Source organism: Talpa occidentalis, unplaced genomic scaffold, assembly GCF_014898055.3.
Source record: "Talpa occidentalis isolate TD23 unplaced genomic scaffold, MPIMG_talOcc4v2.1 talOcc4.12, whole genome shotgun sequence".
Taxonomy (NCBI): Eukaryota; Metazoa; Chordata; class Mammalia; order Eulipotyphla; family Talpidae; genus Talpa; species Talpa occidentalis.
The window spans coordinates 99,581,151-99,604,615 of record NW_023601212.1 but is presented as its reverse complement, the minus strand read 5'-3'; the positions used below and the strand labels follow the sequence as shown (position 1 = coordinate 99,604,615).

General features: G+C 49.5%; 1 protein-coding gene across 1 annotated transcript in view; it reads left to right on the top strand.

The window, feature by feature from the left end:
- Positions 1 to 23,465, top strand: part of LOC119241953 (uncharacterized) — a 1,281,278-nt gene that overhangs the window by 1,046,387 nt on the left and 211,426 nt on the right. The window contains exon 10 of the mRNA XM_037507637.2: positions 14,668 to 14,709. Within this exon, the coding sequence (XP_037363534.2) occupies positions 14,668 to 14,709 (42 nt within the window). The remainder of the gene's footprint in view (positions 1 to 14,667; positions 14,710 to 23,465) is intronic.

The following is a 23,465-nucleotide window of genomic DNA, read 5'->3' as shown; positions in this document are numbered from 1 at the left end:
CAACTAGCAGTGCCAGAGCCAGGACCAAATCCGAGCATGTGGCTCTAGAGATTTTGCTCCAAATCTCCCCACTGCCGTCCTCCCGTGCTCCAGCTAAGTCTCCTCTGCCCCCTAATCGTGTGTTTCAGTAACCCCAACCTGGAGATGAGCATGCATGGAGTGGATTCCCCAAAGCCCACTTTCAAGAAGTGCGTGTGCAGGAGACGTGATCACAAAGCTGTCCAGATGGAAGAAGAATAGTTGGATGATTTGATTTCACCAGGAAAATGAATAGATGTTTCTCCCTTCACTTTTGTAACGCAGACTGTACTTCTTGGTGTTCAAGAGGCAAACAGGGAAGAAAAGGAAGAGATATAAAGGGAAGAGGGAGGGAGGGAGACACGGAGGGAGGGAGAAGCAAGCTTTATTTAATCTCAGCACAGAAACAGTGTTCGCAGCTCCGAGAAACATGGTTCCTCATTCTCCTATTGCTTGGCACAAATTCACTGCCTAGAAGCCTGCAGAAATATTGGAAGTCAAGATCCGATATAATAATTGGCTTACAGATTTGAAGAAGGATAGACAGACTTTTCCATTTCCAAGATTCATTAGTCCGGCTCTCCCTCTAATAGACAGGGCCGTTTTCTAATCAAATTGGCACACAGTTCATGCTCTGGCTGGGCGTAAATGGGCTGCTCTGAAATTGCTCCACCTCGGCGCAGGGCGAGGGTTGGATGGGATGGATTTTTTCTCCCCTGTGCTTGATCATCATAAGCTCTTCGTTCAATCACAAGCTGTCCACACCTTTAAAAACCACCCGACCAAGCAGCATGGTGACTTCCATTTGTGAAGTACTCCCAAAGGGCATCTCTATGTTCTTGACTCCCCTTGAATTATCAGAACACGCGATATCCTGAGAAAATTGGGCAGGAGTGTGGGGTTCGGCCACGGCCCTGTGGAAGGGTAGGCGCGCAGACGTGTGATTGATGCAGAACACAGCGTGGCAAAGGCTTATGAGAGAAGGTTCTGGCATCGGTCAGATCTGATTAGGTCCCTGCTCCATCCCCCAGTTCTGAGTTCCTGGGAAGGTCTGTGATCTAAGCTCCAGGCTCCTCTACCACAGCATGGTGAGGGTTTCAATGACTGCGTTCTTCTCCAGCTGAGCTTCACGGAGGGAGGCTAAGGTAATCCCTAAAAATCTGAAATCAAAATTAGATTCTAAAAAGCATTAGGAAGAACTGGTGGGCTGCTGGGCTGAGCAGAGAGGGAGGAGATCCGTCATCTGGAGGGCCTGGAGTGCTTGGCTGGGGCTTTTACCCTTGTCTCTGAATCAGCCAACGTGATCGCCTTGGATGGAGAAGAGTGGACTCCCACTCAGCTGGCTGTAGGGGGCAGGAATGGACACTGAGCAGCTTTACTATGACCCGAGCAGACGGGGTAAAGGGGAGAGTCCTGGAGTCCTCAGTGGCTTTTGCAGGTCTTTTGTTGGGATTTACCAGGCACATGGCAGGCAGGGGTACTGGGGGGCCGGGAGGCTGGCAGACCTCCCAGCCCCCAGCAAGTCTTCACTCTTTCTGGGCTCTCCGGCCTTCTCTCTGCTCCCCTCATGGGTCTTCCATTCGCTCTTTCTCTGCGTCTCTGCTTCTCCTGGCGTCCCCGTGACGCTGCCCCTAAAAGCCCAGTCTCAGCCCAGGTGAATCCCATCTCCCTAGGCCCACACCCTACTCCAGGTGCCGCCCTCAGGCATGCATTCGGGACCGCAAGGATCCATCATCTCTCCTGATGGCGGGAGGGCAGAAAAGCCTGATGCTTTTACCTTACCCTTCACTGTCCAGCGGTGAAGCCCGTGCCTTTGTAACAACACGGTGGACCTAGAGGGTGTAGTGAAATAAGTCAGATGGAGAAAGACAAGCAGCAGATGATTTCACTCACATGTGGGTGTAGACAAACCAAAGCAACAGATGAACTAAATAAAAAGCAGACACACTACCAGACCCCTTCCTAGCAGGGTGGGCAAGTTGGGTGTGAGGGGCCAGCTGTAGGGGGAGAAGGGATTGGACTGTGGACTGTCACATGTTGACTTTTAATGACACACACCTGAAATTGGTGTAACATTTAATGTCAATAAAACAGTGGCTGGCATGTCAATAAAAAGGAAAAAAAAAAACAAGAAAAGCCATCTTCGTTCAGGATGGACTCATCTTTAGTAGGCGTGAGGGAGTCAGGGTGGTGAGACTCTCTTAGGGAGCTCTGGCTCCACGTCAGGCTAAGCAGTTGACCTTGACTCCTATCCCCAAACTAGAGAAAAGCCCGCATGCAAAATCATTGAGAAATGTCGCGGAGAGCGTGTGGCAAAACACACAGGGGTGTGAGGTAGTAAAGAGAAAATATCAGGGTTTTTACCATTTTCACAGCAAATGGAAAGAAGTCAATTTTCCCTATAAAGTGCGGGCTGCCAGCACCTCATAAATCCTGTCAGCTTGGGCATGTCACCTCCCTGAGCCACACGCCCGGGACAGAGTATCAGCTCCCGCAGGTGTATGGCGTGACCCCTGCAGGGGGATAGTTGGGGCCGCCCAGCTCATGCGCTGTCCTCGGGGGTCCCGAGCGCGCCCGGTACTGCTTGCGGCCCCGAGAAGGCAGAGAGTTGTGTCCTGTCTGGCCTGTGGTCCCTGCTCACCTGCCTGACGCCCACGGCGCCACCGCCCCATCCATGGCGGCCTCGGTCCTCTGCTCATTAATGTCATTACGGAGGCTCCAGCCAGCGCCTGCTAGAGGGGCCGAGGGGGCTGGACCGCGTCCTCATTACCTAAAGCGCCATTACTGAGGTGGGAGCAGCCGTGGGGCTCTGGCTCATGGCTGGGGAAGGAAACACCCTCCTGCGTGCCCCAGGGTGCCGGTGGCTCCCGGCAGCTCCCGAGGACCACCTGTCCTTCCCTCAGGTGCCTGCTCAGAAGTGGATGGTTACATTCTTTTTAAAAATCAATCCTGATTTGCTTTAAAAAGTAAAGGTTAAAGCCTGTAGTTCATGAGCAAATTACAAATGTGCCTGCTCCAATGTGGGGGCCTCCCCATTCTAGAACTTTCTTGTTGTGTTCCATCTGCTCCTGGAGCATGCTCCCCTCCCCCACCCCAGCTCCTACTAAGTGCTTGATGGACTCAGAGGGGAGAGCCTCTAAGAATTCCAGAGAACAAATTGTTCAATTTTAAGTCGTTCTGTTTTCACCGTCTTTGCCTTGGGGGGGGGGTTCCTCTGAGGGGCCCCAGCGGGGGTGCCCAGGAAGGGAGAAGGCTTTGGAAGCCTCCAGGCCTGCCAGCTGACCTGCTAAACCTTCCCTAACCTCTGGAGCGGATTGGCTGTGGCGGGAGAGGCTGCCCCCCTCTGGGGAAGGGCCTCTCCGCGGGCAGGGCAGTGGCTGCACCTGGCGGGTCAGGTGAGTCGGCAGGACCAATGCTGAATCCCCAGAGCCTGCACAACCCCAGAGCATGCCTGTGCCCTGTCCTGTCCTCAGGAGGCAGAGGAGAGTCACCACCATCCTCAGGGCCGGTGAGTGGGGGCGCCTGCTCTGGGCGAGGAGTGTCCTCACTGGGGTGTGTCTGCTCTGGTTGGGGAAAATCCTAAGGGAAGGGCAGGTTCTGGCCATGTGATGTCTGCCGCCTTGAACTCAGTGGCTACAGGGTGGGGGCTGCACCCTAACTCCTCCCTGAAGACCAGAAAGTCACGTGGACTTTAACTGGGGGACGCCGCGGAGCACAGGGGTTGCTTAGCTCTGGGTAAAGACAGTTCAGCACAGGCGGCTGCACAGTTGTCGGCAAAGGCCACGGAGGCAAGGAGGCCGGGCTGGCGTGGCATGGGACAACGTGGGGGCGCTGCCCTAGATGTTGACAAAGGGGAGCTGGGATTTGTTGGGGGGCCGGGGGCACAGTAGATGAGGGCTCTCCGGGCTAAGCCTTGGCTCTGCCACGTGGTCTGTGAGCCAGTCCCTCCCAGCCTCAGTTCCCGCATCTGCAGGACGGGGCGCTGCCATGAGCACACCCTCCACACGGAGCAGGTGCTGGGGAGGGAAGGCGGAGCGGTGCCTGGGAAGGATCCAGCTCTGCGGGAACCGAGGAGCCTGGGGGTATCTGAGGGCAGCACCAGAGCTCAGATTCCTCCCCTCTCCCCTTTCTTTGGATCCCAGCTGGTGCTGGACCATGACCTTAGGCCCTTCGAAAGATGGGCCAGAAGCGGGGTAGGGAGGGAGGAGACTTGTAGAAACACCGAAGCCAGACATCTGGGAAGCCATGGAGACTTCCCCTGGCTGACTTTTGGGGTTCACGGCATGGAGACACAGCAGAGCGGCTACTAGAGGCCCTTCTTACAGGGGGACGGAGGAGCAGAGACGCCCGGTCTCGTGGGAGGAGGCCGGAGCTGGGAACATTTCGGGATGCAAGGGCCTTCAAGGCCTGGGGTCCGGGACGCACAGACTCTGACTCAGTTGGCCTGGGGTGGGGTCTGGGGGCTGCAGTTGGAGCCCCACATCTCCCTTGGAGCCCGAGATCCGGTAGGACAATGCCGGGGAAGCGGAACTTGGCGTCCTGGTCTCCTGGGCGCCTCGGTTTCCTTCTGCACCCAGGACCGGGCCCGCCCATTTATCCTAGTTAAAGGGTCCTTGGCTCCTATTCCCGGTGATTACCCCTCACGGTCCTGATTGCATTATACACTTAAATGAAATAAAATGCACCCTATCGAATGCACTGCACACAAAAAGAATATTTATTTGAATATTAAGTACAGATAAGACTTCCCCTGGGATTATTTCAGCGCACATTTGCAGAATTTAATTGCAAGGTTTTCCCACTCAGGTTCTTTCCGAACGCTCCTTGTGAAAATATTTTCTTTCCGAAGGTAAAGCTGTGCTCTGTTGGTTTATTATTATTATTATTTTAAGTCTGAAGAGCTCTCTGAGCTCAGTCATTACTTCCAGTGTCTAATTAATACCGATGGTGACAAAGCAAACAGCCAGGTGACCTACTTTCTCCTTCTAAATTGCCTGCAATTTACATGGACGCCTCCTCATTGTTTCGCAACTTTCATGAACTACTTCTGCCAGTAAAGATTCTTTAAGCTTAGGGTTTTAAGAGCTCATTTTTTCACGAAGCATATGTCTCCCAGGGCTCCTTCCGTGAAGCTTTCCAGGAAGAGTGCGAACACGTGGCGCGCACACGCAGCCACCACCGCCAGCGCCATCCAGGGCACCCTTGCCAGCAACTGAGCTGGAAAATTAGAAAATGAATACCCCGCGAGCTTCTCCAGCTATGGGACTGTTTCTGTGTCTTAAATGATGACATTTTGTAAAGTCACAGAACTCGGGAATGGAGAGACCTGTATAACTCGGTAACGATTCCCTTCCGCAGCCCCCGCGTGGGGGCCGCTCACCTGGGCTGGCTTCACCTGGAAACCATTTATGTCCTATTTTCTTGTCCAGAAAATTGATCCAGTGGGACTTAGTTCACCTTACTGTTTTGCTTTGTATTTTTTCCGGATAGTAAGGGGTTGTTACATGGCTTATGAATGTGTGATGCCTCAGCACAAAAGAACCCCCAGCCGGAGGCCACTTTACAGAACATGGGTCTTCACTACTGGAGTCGCCCAACATCTGAGGACATCACCGGGCAGGCTCAGTCGATTGGCAGCTTCTACAGGAACACAGGGCGATGTCAAATAGACCTGGGTTTCACGTCTCTGCTTTCACGGCTTGTTGGGGTGATTGGACGAATCGCTTTGCACACGTGAGCTCATTCAGACCTGTGACCACACCCAGGCAGGCCAGGTGTGGACTCTGCACAAGGTCCCTGAGCTGAGAAAGCGTAGAGGTGTTGAGACTTGAACCTTGGACACCCAACTTTAGCCTTTGTCCTTTTAAGCGCTGTGTGAAAGATGTCTCTCGGTCTCTGCTGCTAGAGACATGGCCCGTGTGTCTCTGCTGAATCTAATCATTTGGGATTCAGAATATAAAATGAACAACTTGTGATAAGATGATCATTGGACCTTTGCCACCTCTGAGCATAAAGGAAAAAAAATAAGTCTCGTCAAAGCATCTCAATGTGAAGACACCTCAAGAACGTAACCCCCACCTAGCAGACACGTGCCAGGCATGTCATCTGCCACCTGGGACTCCCCAGCCATCCCCACCTCTGTACATGGGGAGGGGGTGATGGTCCAGGAGCCTGGTTCGGGGAAGAGCACCAAACCCTTGTATTTCCCCTGCCTATTTGGCGAGTGTTGCTCACATTTTCTTGGACTGAACATGGGGCTTGGGGTGGGGTTGGGGACAATTATAACCCTTGGTTATGAAGGAAAGAAATGGTGATTGCTTCTGCATCTGAGACAAATAGAAATCATCTGCGTAACAACCACAATTGTTTTCTCCCTCCCTGCTCTGCCTCGGTTCACAAAATACCTTATTAAATCTGGAGAATAAAAATGTGCCTGGGGTAATGGTTTATTATTAGAATAAATAACTGGCACACGTTGTCCCCACCTTGCAAGTTATCAGATGCAAAGACACCTTGTGGCCTCGCTGGGGAAGCCGGGACCTGTCGGAGCAACAGACCCCTCCTCGTCCAGGGATCCTTCCGCAGCAACGCCAGCATCAAGCCTCGAACACACAACACTGAGAGAGGGGATGTGGGAGGCTGAGGGGTCCTGGTCAGGGCTGCCTGTTGCTTCAGCCCCTGTCTAATCTGCGTGCCTGGACAACCTCGTCCCAGAGCTGGCTCGACCTACTCCATTGCTAATGGGGTATTTAACAAGTGGGTGCAGAGCAGAGCAAGTGTAAAAAGCATTTCCTGCAAAGAAAACAGCTTCTTAAACCCTGTTATTTGAGGCTCCATCCAGTTCTGCAGGCATCCTAACCTCTGACACCCCTCTAATCAGATAACTACCACTTGAATCTCCACCGTGACTTACATCCAGAACAGAGGCTCTTGATGTAAGTGCCAATATCATCAAATGATACGGTTTTCCAAGGGGTGGCAGGAGAAGCATTACTCATGAACTGTTGTGCAGTGCCTGCACCTGCCCAACCGCAGGCCACTAAGTGCCGAGCATGCTAAGTGGTGAGACTTCAAGGCACATGCCATAAGTACCCCAAGTACTTATCCTGAGTATTGTCAGCTATCAATTTAATGGGCTAACACTTCAGTCTTAGGTTTTCTCTGTGCAAGTTTATATAGAATAAGGCGCCTGTTGGATTTCCCCAAGGAGCACTTAGCCTCACCTCGTCCCCCTGTCTCTCTCATCCCTCACACCCCCACCCCCATGACCCCCTCAAAGCTGGCAGCCTTACAACATCAAGCACGATTTTAGCAGCAGATTCTGGTTCTCCCTGAGGTGAAGGTGAACTTGACAGGGGAGAGATAAGTGGATCCCGGGTTGTTCTCTCACATGCGTTTCATTTGTACCACACGACCAGAATCTAGCTAATTCATCAAGCCCCATTGCTGAGATTTGGGGTGTCATTTTTTTCAGTGGGATAGTCCTCACGTCTTTTCCTGACTCCGAGCACTTACTGCGGCCCCACCCTTTTTTTCCCTTCTACCAAAATGAAATCTCAGCCACAACAAGGCGTAGATATAGATTTGCTTCTCTGACACAAACGCTTCCGTTTTCTTGGAATTAGAGGTCACACTTCATTGGAGAATGCATTTGGAAAAAGCATCAGGCTTAAGTACAGCTGTGTGATGGATTGCATTATATTCAGGGACTCAAGGCTTCATAACCCAGATTGATAATAAACATTTCTTAGAAGAAGCTGGAAAGAGGGTGGGCAGACCACCCTCTCTCTTGATTTTGTTTTTTACTTTCCCATGAAGAGAATTCACGCTCAAGTACATCACGTCCCTTCAAAATCGAGCTTGAACTCTTTCCAAGACAGCAACCTGGGATGCACCATTCTGCTACTCTAGGGAGTTATAGCTTTCATTCATTGAGGTCCTACTATGTGCCATTGTCTTTTAATCATTATGATCACTATGGAACTCAGCTATTTAAATTATATTCTGGTGATGGCGAGTGATTACAATGCGCAGAGGCATTGCGTGCACACTGTGTGAAGTTGAAATCATGCAGCATTTGTATTATGTATAAAACACAAAACCCAAATCAAAAATAAGAAAACATCCTTATCACTTCCTGGTCTCCATTCTCATTCTCATTCCCAAGGCATATTTTTTGTGCTTTTGTGTGAAATTTATTATCTAGACGTTTTCCCTGTCAAGATGGGTATTTGTCGGTGGGTGTATGTGTACAGATTTTTAAACAACTAATTGGATCCTATTTTAAAAATTGGTCCAACTTTCTTGGTTTTTCTCATTCTCTCAGGGACACCCTTTATGGGGTGTCTATCAGGGACACCCTCGTGGTCCAGAGTGTAGATAGATCAAAAGTTGGCAAATTATAGCCACTTGCCCCCAAAGTCAAAACATTTACAATTTGACTCTCACTAGAACATGTCTTCCCACCATCGCCATAGACAGGCCGCTATGTATTTAACCCTTTGCTCCTCACGATACTGGTGATACTGATAGTCCTCTGAGTTGTGGGCTGTTTGGAAGAATGTGTCGTGAACAGACAGACAGACAGACAGACAGACAGACAGACGGATCCCAAACATCATCCTGGCTGTTAGGAAAAGAAAGTTGAGGGAGACTCAGCCCTTTTCCTGGCAGGTCTAGCCAGGGGAGTGTGTATATGTTGGGGGCAGGGGATGAGAGTGGTAACAGGCTCAGCGTGGAGCAGGGAGAAAAGATAGGGCAGAATGCCAAGTCAGGAGGAGACGGGAAAGACCCTTCGGCCTGTCTGCAGAGGAGCGTGGGGGTGGGGGAAGATGAATCCCTGCCTCTACACACCCCATTCAGACAGGAGAGCAAAGGGTTTCACGCTGAAGTTTATTGCTTCAGTTTCTAACCTTTCATAAGTGCTTACTTGGCAGCCTATGGAGAGTGGTATTTGATTCTCTGGAAGCATCTTAAAGGAGCAACACCAGACCATCCACTTTCCCTTTTTTCATTTAGGCTATAAAATATATTGGTTTTGTGCATTACTGCCATGGGAGGAAAGAAAAAAAAAAAAACACATCCCATGTTAGTTTCCAAATGAAATGACATTTAGTGAAGTGAACATTTAAGATCTTTCTCAAGGCCGGCTTTTAGAGGGTGCACACAAAGGGTCTTTCTTCATAACAGACGAGAAGGAGTTCTAGGTACCTTCTTTTCTCTGAACCGTTCCCATAACGGTTATGTGGGGAAATGTAAGAGCCTCGTCATGTCCAGCAAGAACTTGGGGGGCTGCGGAATGCCCTTCCGCCTGCTGGGAGTGATGTGTGAGGCACGCCAGCGCCCAGAAACCCAGGCCCGCGGCGGGGGCTGCCCTCTTGCATAGCTGGGGTTGCTCTTGCTCAGCAGCTGCAGAAAGGGTGGGGGGAAGCTCCCCGAGATGTTATGGATGGCATCTGAACATGGCCCCAAAGGAGAAGCAGGAGGTTATTAATAAAATGTGGGCAGGACAACAGGGGCTGCTGTGTAGGAAATCCTAACAGACACATTAAGGAAAAACAGCAACAACGGCAATGAGGTCCGCTATGGAGATGGCTCCAACGTCCTTTTTTTATTATCTTCACATCTCATTTCCCTTAACTGCACTCACTTGAAGGACAACCAACTGGGGGCCCCTGTTGAGGGTGGGATGTGTGTGGAGGGGGGGCTTGGTGATGGGGACATCTCACAGGGCTCCCGCCCAGTGTCGAGCTCGGTGGTTGTGTTTGTCTTACACGTTACCTCTGTGCTTCTGTGGGTGTGAGACGCTCTGGTGACTTTCTATTTTTAAGATTTTATTTTATTTTTGTTTAATTATGCATATAAGAGCTGGGCCAGGGGGTGAGAGGACTCACCAGAGACATTGTGGGGAGCAGAACAGGTGGATCTACTGAAATACACTGCTGAGGGGAGCAGCGGGGAGGCAGGAGAGGTCTGCTGCGCCCTGTGGGTAGCTCCCTGGCCGGGGATCGAACTCATGCCACAGTGGCTGTGGAGAGCTTCATTGTGCTGAGACTTAACGCCTTGCAAAACCCAGGAGGCCTGACCCTGGTGATTTTTGGAGACAGACGTGAAACATATGAATCTTGTTATTAGAGCACTTATTTAATTAATGAAAACGCAGGCCCTCACTATTGCACCACCATCTACACCTATATCTTGGTGGGGCGCGGATATGAAACTTTCCTGATTACAAGTGCCCTACGTGGCCCAAAAGATAATTTGAAAACTACAGAAAAACATTAAGAAAAATGTATTACCATCACCCTTTAATTGCATCCCCCATTTCATTTTATGTTTTACATTTAGATATGTGATCATTGGGAGTCATTTTTAGGTCAAGGTGTTCCTTTTTTTTCTGCAAATGGAGCTCCAGCTACTCGCTTCAGGGTGCATCACTATTTGAAGGTTTTTCTAAGCGGCTCCTCTAAGCATTGCAACACACTCATATGACTCTTGGTTTGCATGCCTCAGTCTCACCCCTTGGAAGGTGGGACTGTATTGCCACCTATGCCCTTGGCCTTATCTCACGCACTGCAGACACACACATCCAACATCTTGTTGGTCAGTTTTGTAATTTTTATTTTATTTTTAAAATATCTATTTATGCATGCAAGAGCTGGGGTACAGGCCAGAGGTGCGGGTGGGGCAGGGGTGAGAGGATTCACCAGAGTGGGGAGCAGAACAGGCAGATCCACTGAAATCCACTGCTCAGGGGAGCAGTGGGGAGACAGGAGAGGTCCTCTGTGCTACGCGGGTAGCTCCCCGGCCAGGGATCAAACTCGTGCTGCAGTAGCTGTGGATTGCTTCATAGCGCTGCATCTTAACCCCTTGCACCACCAGGGAGGCCCCATCAACCGTATTTTAAAGACCCTCCAAGGATATGCTAGGCTCTCCGCTCCCACTCATTTATCCACAAGCTTGTCATCTTTTGCTGTTCTTTAGGCTGATGTTCCAAGTTCCCTTCTCTTACTTATCATGGATCACCCTCTGTCTGGAAACTTCCATGGCAACGATTTCAGAGCAGGTCTAAAGGGTAAAAAGCCTGCTTAGCTTCCTTAATATCTGACTGTCATTTCTAAAAACTGTCTTCTTTGGGTTTACAATTCTGCATCAACAGTTCGTTTCTTCTAGTACTTAAATAGTGTGCGCCCTACTTCTGGCTTCCTAGGTGTTGTTTGTTAAGAGGAGAGACCCACTGCTATTTGAATGTTGCTCCCTACAAGTGTTGCGTCAGTTTCCAACTCTTTTTTTAAGGTTTCGGTAGTTTGATTTTGTCTGGTATGACTTTTTTGGACCTCTTTAGAGTTCGTTGAGTTTTTTTAATGCGTGGATTTGTGTCTTTTGCCAAATGTGGGATTTTTCAGTCATTATTCCTTCAAATAAATTGTCCAAAGAGAATTTGATCGATGCTAGAATCGCAGTGATGTGAATGGTATAATTCTTCTCTACTATTTACAGGCCCCCGAGTCCCTTGCTCCTTTCTTCCTGCCTTAAGTTTGTTCTCAGTTCTTCAGATTGGATACTTTTCATTGATATGAACTGACACCTGCTGAGTTTCCTCTGCTCTCTCCATTTTACATTTGAACTCATTTAGTGGTTTTGTTTGGTTAGATTATTATTATAGATCTAATCCTTCTGTTGGGTTCCTCTTCCTGTCTTCTGTTGCTCTGCCAACACTGTATTTTTCCATTGGTTTTAACTGTGTTTGTCCTTACTTGTCGGAGCATTTTAATAATAACTGCCCCAAATCTTTATTTGATGATTCCGGCCTCCATGCCACCTCCGTGTTGCGTCTTAATGTCTTTTCCTGTGTGAGTTTAGCTTTGCCTGTTTCTTTGAATACTGAGTAACTTTAGGTTGTGTCCTTGGTGCACTGAGTATTATGTTCGACAGCAGTGGGTCTTGTTTCAATCCTGTGGAAATGGTTGACTCTCTGGTTTAGCAGGAAATCACTCTAATTGAACTCAGGCTGAAAGTTCCCACCTTCCTTCTAGGCCTGTTCTGCGGGCAGATCTGCCGTCTGAGCTTCCTCAGTAGGAGCTGACCTGGCCTGTGTGTGCCCCTGGGCCAGCCTAAGATCCAGGTCGTCTGTCCGGTTCGGTTCTCCAACCCCGTGTGTCTGTTTAAGTCACATGAACACGGGGTGGCTCAGGGCCGAGACCGGTAGGACTGGTCATCTTCGTAAACGCTTTGTCGAGATACTCAATGTATTTGTTTAGTTTCCTCAGACTCCCCATTTTTGTATCCTCAGCAAGAAAAAAAGTGCTTTTAAAGCCGTTCCAGTGAGCCTGCCTTTGGGACCATGTGGCAAAAGGGCAGACAGAAAAAATGGGGTTTCGTCCTGTTTCCCGAGGCCACAGCTCTGGGATCACAGAGGAGACGCCCTGTCTCTGAGAACGGGGAAGTCTAGTCGGGGCTGGGCTGCCTCGAGTCTGCACCATGGACACTGGAGGGACAGGGGACACCCCCACTGGATGGGCGGTGCCCCGAGACTGGTCATGTCCCCCATTCCACCAGCCATGTCTGCTGGGTGACCAGAGGCCTCCTGGTCTGCGTGGGGTGTGGAGGCAGGGAGCTCCCGCAGTCTCACCCAGGACCAAAGCCCTCTGCATGCGTGTTCAGAAAATAGTATTTCCCATTTTAGCCAGTTTAGAAAAGTAACAATTTAGGACATTAACTAGATTCGCGACATTGTGTCACCTTCACTAGTTTGGGAACTTGTTCATCTGCCCAAGGGAAACTGGACCTGGGAAATCTCCTCCCCTGCTCTGGTGGCCACAGGCTGCTTCCTCTCTCTGGGGTTTGCCCCCTGCAGATCCGAACACCTTCTGGAAGAAGAATTTACGTGCCCGAAAGCACCTATAGCAAGTTCCCCGTGTGTGCATTTGTGCCTTTATGGAATGCCACCCGTTTTCCCCGGAATATTTTGCATTGTTTCTCCCCAGCCCTCTCTTCTTGCTTTGCTTTTCTCTCTTCCTCCTCTTGAACAGCCTCTTTCACTGTCCTTTGAACACAAGCTATAAACCGTAACATCGGGGGGCCTTTGCAGCTTCCGTTCTTAAAAACAAACTCATGCCTGCTGAGTATCTCCCATGTCCCTGCTTCTAAGCACTGCCCGTTTCTCCGCCCTGAAGGCACGCTGTGATTTAGTCTCTAATTTCCCCTTATTATACATCGTGATATTTACAGTGTTCACTTTCATAAATAATGTCGACATTACCTGCCATGCAAATGAACATTTGTGTGTATCTCTGCTTATCTTCTTAGGAGGTGTTTGAGAGTTAGGGTTCAAGGGCAGAGCAGAGCCCCAGTTTATAGACTTGGGACTCTGGCATATCCTAAGTAACATTTCTGGTTTTTGTTTTTGTTTTAGAGTAAGTAAAAAAAAAAAGAAACTTTCAATACAAAGTGCATAAAATATACATCAAAAGTCAGCTCCTAAACCTTCTTATCCTTTGCAAAAGTTTCAAAAACTTGCAACAGATTCTAGGAGTCAGGGGTTGCTGCACTGGCTGCAAAATATACTTGAACTATCCGAATAAACTGCAAATGGAGGCATCAGCGATCTCTTACTGGGATGAAGTGGAGTAGCCCATGTCCACGGAGCTTGAATGCACTTTGGCCTCTCTTCCACCAGCATCCGCCCCAGTCATTTCTCCTGTTGGACAATACAAGCCACGGTCACTCTCGACAAGCACCCTTGACCTTCAGAAGCCCGTGTTGGCGGTGTGGTGACCAGTGGCTGGCGTGTGTGTCTGGAATCTCACTTCTTGAGCTGCCATCAGCTCACGAATCGATCAGGGGAGCTTTCCTGGTGATCTACAGGTTAAGTCTCAGCGCTACCACCACCATGGCCTGAGTTTGATCCCCGGCCAAGGAGCTACCCACATGGTGCAGCAGACTCCCCATCTCCCCGCTGCTCCCCTCAGCAGTGTATTTCAGTAGATCCACCTGTTCTGCTCCCCACTCTGTCTCTGGTGAATCCTCTCACCTCCCCCCAACTCTGGCCTATACCCCAGCTCTTCTGCACACACACACACACACACAATTAAATAAAATAATTTTTAAATTAAAATACATTTAAAAAGAAAAAATAAAACACACAAATGTGTCAGGGAAGCTCTCCCTGATGGAAGCTTTGCCCTACAAATTCCCCTGACCGTCGGATGGGAACTCACTGCCTTGTGATCAGAACTGGACCGTGAAGTGTGACCCACTGGCCAAGGGGTATGGTTGACATGGCAGCTGCCCCCACTGCAGAGGACCCATGTGAGTCTGGGGCCTGTCCCTACCCACCTGGAGGGGGTCTTCAGGGTTGATGCCTGCCCTAGCTAGACTTGAGGAGGTTCACACCTGAGGGGCACATGCCCCCACACCCTCTCTACATCCCTCCTCAAGACTTGCCTCAAAGCCGTTGTGTGTGTGGATCACAAGGTCGAAACTCCAAAAGCAGCTTGGGCTACTTACACCGAAAGAAAAATTAAATGCATAATTAATTAATCCTGTGTTTGCTCTGAACCAGCGATGAGCAGTAACTCTCCAGCCCCTTTCATGTTGTTTTTCTGCAGCAGCCTCTGATTATGTCCCCCCCTTTGCTTTTCTTTGTAGGTTTCAAGACAACAGATGAATTGTGAAAGAGATCAGCTAAGGGTACGTGCGTCTGCTTGTCAATGCTTCCCGGGTCTCGTTTCTGTGCGATAAGCAAAATTTTCCTTGTCTTTCCCAAGACACAGGGTTCTAAATAGCAGGCTTCATCTTAAGACTGGTAGAGTTGGAAATATTTATCCCAGCTAATTTAGTATTGATTGAGCTGGTAAATACAGTATATCTTCCTTTGAAGTGCCATTATAGCAGGTATGGATTTTTTGATTTAGATTCAGCAATAAATACTTCTCTTCTGGAATTTGTTTGACATCATTGTACTCTCTTTATGTACAACACGAGGTCTAAGGAATAACAAAGGTCAAAAGGATGCCGGGCTGCCTTCTCTGCCGGGATGCTGGCTGTCTGCAGAGTGGCCGGGATGTGTGATTTCTCCTCTCTGGGGTGGGAGATCAGCTCCTAAGCAAGGTCATGTTCCAGGAGGATCCACACCCTCCAGAGACCTTCAGTCCCAGTGTTGTTTGTGTGTCTAGGAGAAGGGGGCAGGGTGTAAAGCCTCCTGTGCTGTTGGCCTTCTGGTAAATGAAACTCTGCAGCGCGTGCGTCCCTGAGGCACAGAGAGTGGCCCAGACAGCAGAGCATGCTTTGCTCTAGGGGGAGCTGGGCGGCCTGACTCTGCTTTCCTGGCGTCGTGTGTCTGCTAACCTTCTTGGCACGGGCATGTTCTTTGAAGAAATGTCAGGGTGACCTCTGCCCCCGGTATTTTTTTTTTTTAATGCATTCATGTCTTGGATGGACAGATTTGAAGTCATAATTGGCCTCTTTTTAATGTCACCGGTGGAAGCTGGCAGCTTTTCCTGGATGAGGTGCTTGTGTTCGTGTTTCCACATTCCTGTAAAAACAAGAGGCACGTGCGGTGGGCTGCTTTGAAAACCCTAACCGTGACGTTCGGGGCTGGGGCATGTCGCAAATCAGAATAATTTATTAAGCCCGCCTAGTGCCATTTACCCGCTGCCTTGTCGCTTTCCAGAGCACGCCCCTAACGTTTGTGGGGGGTCTTCCATTCTGCAGCTGCTGTCGGCGGCGTCGGGTCTGTTAAATCCTTAAGTAAAACAAGAACAGAATCCACTTGCGTGGCACCGAGCGAGTGAGTCGAGGTTTTCTTCTGCTCGTATGCATATTTATTTTGTGTACAATCCCAGCACGGCCTTCTCTATTAACCTCTCATCTCTACCCACGTCGCCCCTAAGTGCCTGCGCCTGCATCCGTTGTGACTCCTCCATGAACCAGCCTTCAAGATGTTTTAAGCTTGCCAGAGCTCTTATTGCTTTTCCCCTGCAGTCTGAATTACTGGTTCATCCTAGTAAATAATGTATTGCAACTTCAGATTTCTCTTCCTGTTTGGATGAGGACGATGGCCAGAACTAGGTCAGCGTGAGAGAGGAATAGGCGCTTCTGTCTCCAGGAGTCCCTGGTAGATGCTCCAAAATTAAGGCAATATTGAAATCTGCGAGCCGCAGGAGGCTCACCTGGCGAGTTAAGACACAGGAGGAATGAAAGGCTTGCTGGCAGTTGGAGGGTCTGTTATGTTGCATTGATGGGGACGTGTCGAGAGGGGGCAGTTCAGAGGTGAGAAGGCGCCTCCTTTGCCTGTTACGTGTCTCAGCCACGTTTGACACAATGGACCGTGCAGTTTAACCTAGGGGGTCTCGAGCCCCCAGCCAAGGACTCCCACAGCACCGGCTGGGGTGCTGTTGTAATCTCTGCTTTTATGCGTTAAACTGATTTATGTGTTGGGTCGATAGATGCACATTTACGTGCCAGGTTATACCTTTATGTGGCTGACAACCAAATACGCAAGGGCATGCGGTGAAGGTGTCTCCTCCCATCCAACCTGGCAGGACACACCTGTGCTAGACACACCTCACCTTTGACATCTGTGTCTCACCTGGAGGCATTTTCTGTCTCCTCTTCTTTTCTCTGCTGCTGCCTCTCCCACCCATTCCTCTCCCTCTGTTCCTCTCTAGTCTGTGTTTTTCCTCAGAAGAAAGTGGCCTTGATTAAAGTCATCGGTCATTGCTTTTTTCCCCCGTAGGAGGAAAATTATTTTTTTAGGATTTCTGTAAGAAATTTGGTGCGGATCTGACATGCCAGTACCCAGCCAGCTCAGTGAAATGCTTTTCCCCTTCATCTCATTTTTTTTTTCCTTAGAGGAGAGACAGTGGGAGAAAAATAGGTAACTGTCTAGTGACCAACATCACTTACGGGTTCTGCCTGCCAGCCACACGTTGCAAAACATGTTTTAAACGCAACCATCAAACTGAATTTCCAGATTTGCTGTACAAGATGGTTGGACCATGGCTGGGTGTCAAGTTAGAGTCCTTCATTAGTGCATTCCGTTCTGCTGTCAGAATTCAGAGACAGAGTGGGTGCTTGTAAGACCTCTCCCTTTTTCTTGGTCTCTGGGAAACAGCAGGTAATGCAGAAAGGAGCAGTATTCCTCTCTCCCCTTCCAGCAGGGGGGCAAGAGAAGGGGGCTGCATCTCTTAGACCTGCTCCTCTCCCCCCTTTTTCGTCCCCCACAAATCCTTAATTATTTTGTGCAAAATGAGTTTGCTGAAGTCCTTGTCCTATTCGATTTTACAAAGTCTAAATAAAGATTCACTGATTAATTTTATGAAATACAAAGTTAATGAAAGTCAAACTATTTTTTTTTTTTTTACTTCAGGACTTTTCAGAGTCTTTTCTATATAAGAGTAAAGAACAGAGAGATGATTATTACAGGCAATTTTTTTTTGCACACTCCTCTGATCACAGTGCACTTTTGGATGCGGAACACACGCTGAGAAAGACTGTAAAGTTGTACCCATTTTCAGTTGGGGTATATAATCTGCAAGTTATCGAAAAGCTGAGTGTTATTTAAAGGAAAAACAAAAACAAAAACATGGCATCCCCTCCTAGCCCCGGACTCTGTCCAGTGAATTTCTGGCATCAGGAAGGTGCTTTGGCGGCGTTGGCCTCTCCCTCCTGCTCCCCAGATGCTTTCTTGTTCCCAATGGCACTTCCTAGCAGAACAACACCCTGCATGGGAGGGAAGCAGAAAAGGAGCCTTTTCCTCCTAGTGTATGTTGGAGGGATCGTTCCCAGAGCCCTTCTCTGCAGAATTTCTCTTGTGTGTCATTGACCAAGCTCTACGCACTGACCCGGAAGCTCCGCGATTGTCTGCAGCGGAGAGTTTCATCCCAGGGAAGGCACGTTGGCTCCTCAACAGAACAGAAGTTCCTTGGCTGGGAGGAAAAGGAGAATGTCTTCTTGAGCCTGCCTCAGAAGGGAGCCACTGGTCCTCCACGTGGCCAGCGCATGCTGTGGAGCCCAGCGTGGCCTGTGCTAGGCTGGGGGCTCAGCTCCGATGCACCCTCTGGCAGCCTCACACCTGCAGGCCTGGCCCCTCCCTCTGGAGCTGGCCAGCATGGCGGTCTCTGGGTCTCTGTGTAGTTCGCCTCCTGGCCTTTGGGGCTGTCTGTGCATGTTTCCCTCAGTGGCACCCACAGCACCTGTCCCACCACCCAGCTCAGCCCCCGAGACACAAAGGCACCACCAAGCAGGAGTTCCCAGTTGCCCCCTGAGTGGCACTGATGGGGCGGTGGTTGTGGCCCAGACACCCTCCTGCACCACTCCAGCTTCTGCAGTTGGCGGGGGAAGGGGGTGGACAGGAATGGCGTGTCGTGAGCAGCCCGTGGTGTCTCTCCATGGTCTGCAGACGCCACTAATGGTCAGACCTGGGGCAGGGTCCTGGGGCAGGGGTGAAACTCACACAGTGTTTGGCTACAGAGGACTCTTCTGGGCTGTGAGCATCAGATGCTGGTTTGGCTGTTGTTCTACACCCTGGGTCAGGACACCACTAAGCAGGGAAAGCCTTGGCTTCCGGGTGGGTCAATACCTGTTCTCGGTCAGAAATCCTTATTGGCGATTTTAACAGGTGTTCCCCACGGGATGGGGGGTCAGGAGCTCTGGTTAGGCACTCAGTTTCCTGTCTCAGTTCTAAATGCTCCCAAAGTTCCAGTTTTCCTGGGTGTAAATGGGGACGCTTTCCTCGCATCCTGCTGGCCGGGTGGAATGGCTTGTGTAAAGCAAAACAGCTGCTCACTTAGTTAAGCAAATAGCAGGCCGGGTTCAGGCAGCCTGAGCAGAGGGGTGGGCAGCCCACCCCGCAGGATGGCCACAGAGTGGGGGTGCTGACAGGCCAGCCAGCATTTATAACCTCCTTTGCTTTTCCTTGTGGGTCACAGTGGATATTTCTTTTGAAAAAGGTTCCTTTTTCCCTTTTGCAGGTGTACCTGGCACCTCCCAGTCTCTAAGATTCCTATGCACCAGCCCCAGCAGGGGCACATTCTAATGCAGATTCCTACAAGGAGGAATCCAGCTGCCCCCACTCCCTGCAGCTCCCTGCTCCCCACCACTGTGCCAGGAAGCAGAGAGTAAATAAACAGGGGAGATTCCACTGCTGGGAGGGGCCTGTTGCCAGCTGAGTAAATACCCCAAAGATGCCAGTATCCCCTCCAGATGTGGAGATCAGGGTCCAGCAGGATCCCCTGCGCCCCACCTACAGGACACCTGCCCACCCACCGGTAGCCTCATTTTCCTGGGTGGCGCTTACAGCCTTCAGGAGGTGAACACCTAGTCATGGGGGGCAGCGCTGAGAGGGGCTCCCCTCCCCATTCGGTTCTGGGTTCTGTCTCCAGCCTTTCATGCCATGAGAAACTGACACTTGAAACTAACATATCTTTAACTAGTGTCTAACACAGCCTAAGCGCTCTTTACAGGGAGGGAGTGCGCCTCGGGCTCAGTGCCTGCAGCAGCCAAAGCATTTACCTAGACTTCAAAAATAGTGTTTGTAAAATACAGTAGTTAAGAACGAGGGGCCTGGAGCGAGGCCTTCTGAGCTGGCGTCTGGAGACTGCAATTGACTTTGTGTGAGTTTCTCTAGTCCCCTGTGCTCCAGTCCCTTCTGTGTGAAAAGGAGACAATAGTGGTGTTTCCTGAGTTGTGTGATGTGTGTGCAAACAAAGACTGGAAAAATAAATGCGGACGGCCCCTCGAAAGTGTCTGGGGTAGAAAAGGTCCTTAATAATTGTCAGAGTTTAATACTTTTTTGCTCATTAACTTATATTAATGGTTACTGAGATAGGTTTTCCTTTTGTAGTGACAACCCAAAGTTTCCTTGGCAAATAACATCTGTTTAGGTTAAACGTGGGTTTCTTTAAAGATAAATATTGACTCCACCACATTACAGATGCCCCGCAGTCGTGACAACCACCGTGACACAGGGCCTGAAGCTTTAGAAACCCTGAAATGATGGTGCCAGCCCCGTGAAAGATGTTGTAGGGAAGATGTGTGTCATCAATATTTAATTTGCCAGTTAGAAGCGCGTTTGTCATTTCACAAGAGTGATGTGGATGGCAGAATGCAAATCGCTAATGATCATCTTGGCTTAAACCCATGGCCTTCATCTGGGCATCAGATAATGAAGCTTCCCGGTGGCCTTGGGAGCCAGCTGTCCCAGGCACAGACACCTTCCCTGCCTCCTCCTGCTAAAACTCACCCTTCCGCAGTGGCTCTTAGACCAGCAGGATCCTAAGCCCCCGCCCCCTCTGGGGTGCAGCATCAAAAGATGGAGCGTTTTGTATCCACAGATTTAGGGTGACTCATGTAGGGTTGCCTGCTTCCATTCAGTTCTTTATTCAAGAAATATTTTTTTTGGTGCTAAGCTTTTGCCAGTCACTGTCCTAGGAGGTGGACATCGTGGTGTAGCAAACCCTACACAACCAGCTCGCCTCCACCCCACAGATAGCGGAGAAGAGACCCATTGGCCAAATAGCCACGACAGGAAAATGTGCGTGTAAGTGACACTGTGCCTTGAGAGATTCTAGGGAGGGGGACGTGGCCAGATGCCCTGAGCAATGCACACTGCCCAGTGCTTTTATGGGACACCCGGATGGGGGCCCGTGGCATGCTGGGACGAGGTGCTTTTGTACAGCCTTACCTTTCTCTTCGCCCGTTGAGCTGTCTCCTTGCCAGGAGTCAGTTGTATTCGTTCCCAGACCTACTTCTGCCAGCTGCACTTGTTATTGTAATTACATTATTTAGCGGAATATTATGTAAACTGATGAAAAATGAGTGCAGTAAGAAAAAGAGCTGTTTCTATGAAAACTAAGTTAATGCTTTGGAAACATATTAGGAAAGCAAGTCGGGGCCGTGAGTGAGAGGACTGTAAATGTTAGGCGGAAAGGACTCTCAGGATCTGGGAAGCTTCTGCAGTCAGAATCTTTCAGATGTCTCTTGAAATTCTTAATCCACTTTAAACAGAGCCAGCCCTCATATTATCTGTCATAGGATCAGCAAATCTTTTTTTCTGTGAAGGGCCAGGTAAAGGGATTAACAGACTCCCCTGGCCATCAGCTCCCTACTGTCCCACACTGCCATTGTCACATGAAAGCCATCTTGACCAAATGAACAACTGAGGCTGTGTTCCAATAAAGTTTTATTTATAAAAACAGGTGGTGGGCCAGATTTGGCCCTTAGGCCATAGTTGGCTGACCTTTCCCGGAGACTATGAAATGTGAATGAGGTTTATGTGGGAAGATGAGTAGAGATTCCAATCAACAGAGATAGAGATCAGCAAATGAAGACATAAGACTGTAATTTATACATTAAAAGCAAAGGTTTATGCTATCTCTGCATCAGCGTGATTGCTTGCTTTAAAGGCTTCCAATTTATTACCTTCTCCCATTCCCAACTGAGACAGCATCTAAGGCATAGGGAGAGCCCACACAAGGGCGTGGGACGCAGATCCAGACAGGCTGCTTTTTGTGTTCCGCCTCTAATGACTCAGGACCCTATAGTCCAGAGTGGAAGACCTTGCTTACCCTTCTCTTAGCAAGTAATTTCTGGAACTCCTGAGCCAGGTGATATTTTCTACATACACATTCTTGTTCTTGTCCTCTGTAAACTGTGGTTCAGAATACGATCTTTTCTCAAGAAATGTCTAGCCACTTACTGGCCTTGATTGTCCAGTCTCTGGAAGCAGGAACACTGTCCTCTGGGGTAGGAGCTATGCTCAGCTAATGCCGGCCTTCAGTAATGAGCAGTTTTACCAAATGTTCAGACTCAGGAAGTAACAATCCAGCGTGTCTGGGGTGGGCCTTGGATTTGCACTGTCAACGCCCCTGACTAGCTCTTATAGGTCCCACATATGCTCTTGTATATGTGTGTGTCAGGGGGTGTGTATGGTGGAATGTGAGGTGCCTGCGTACACACACGTACAGAAGAGACACAGCTGTGGATGCTTGCTGTAATCTTATATAACTAATGGCCCCAACCAAAGGGAGTTTATACCCAAGTAATTAGCTCTTCACTTCTAGAAACTGCAGAAAATCAGACCATCAGAATGCTGGGAAATCTCCCAGGGGAGCTTCCTTACTAAAATTAGAAATCCATAAATCCATAAAACATTTTAAAAAGAATATTGTCTTCACAAGTCCTGGCCTTCCACGCTCTTCCTTGTAGATCCCATTTGCACCCCAATTTTTGCAAGGCTGTTTACTGATGAACACCAAGGATCAAGAAGAAAGCAGCCTACCCATTCCAGATTTCAATTTTGCCAGCTTCGTCGTGAGTCGTGTTACCTCCGGCAAAGCTGGGCGGCCCCGCCCCAGAGGCCCTGGTACTGAACCCCATCTCGCTGATGCCAGGGAGGGCTCCTCCTTGGAGAAAGCATCTCAGCGTTTGCTTGGGGAATACTCCATCGTCATCACACTCAGGACACTGAGCCTCAGAGTCCCTGGCCCTTCCTTCACTTTAATTTTAGCCCATTATCCATAGTCATCTTTCCCCTTTCCAGGGCAAATCTGCTCCATTTCTTGTTTTATCTTTCAATTGGTATCAAACAGCTTCAAATGAAACCACTAATAATGCTGACATTTCAATTTGTCATAGTTGTTCCTCATTTCTATGACTGATGCTTCATCACTGTTTGTCTTCCTGCTCTGCTCTTCCAAGATCTAAATACCATTGCGGAATAAAAACAGACAAACAAACGAATAGGGAGTGGTACAAGAAGCAGATAAATTAGGCATCTGTGGTTCCTGCTACAGGGGGCAGGAGCTGTTGGGTTTCATCTAGGCGGTGTGTGTTCGGGTGGAGAGCAGGTGTGGTGGACATGCGTGTCTGTGTTGGTGGCGTCCAGCAAACTTCCCCACCCTGAGGTGGCCAAGGTGTTCCCTTGGCCTTCTGGGGTTACTTCAGTCCCCTCACATGTTCAGTCTTGGAAAAAATCAATCAAGGGATGTAGGTGCAGCCGAGGCAGGCCGGTTGTGTTCACCCTCCAAAAGTTGGGTGGTGTCTTAGTCCCTTTGGGCTGCTACAGCAAAAGACCTGGTCTGGGTGGCTTAGAAGAAATGGAAATTTATTTCTCACAGTGCTGGAATCTGGGCATCCAAAATCAGGGTGCCAGCAGGGTTGGTGAGGACCTGCTTCTAGGTCACAGACCTGGCGCTGTGCCCCCACACGGGGAAGGGGCTACTGCGTAGGGGCTCTGCTAGGAGGACACTGAGCCCATCCAGGAGGGCTCTGCCTCCAGGACCTCCCAAGGGCCCACTCCCTCAGACTCTCACATCGGTGATTAGAATCTCAATATGTGAATTCAGGGGGAGACACAGATATTTAAACCGTAGCAGAGATTAACTACAGGGATGCAGAGAAGGAGCAAAAGTGATGACAAGCTGGACTTGATTCACTTCAGGGGT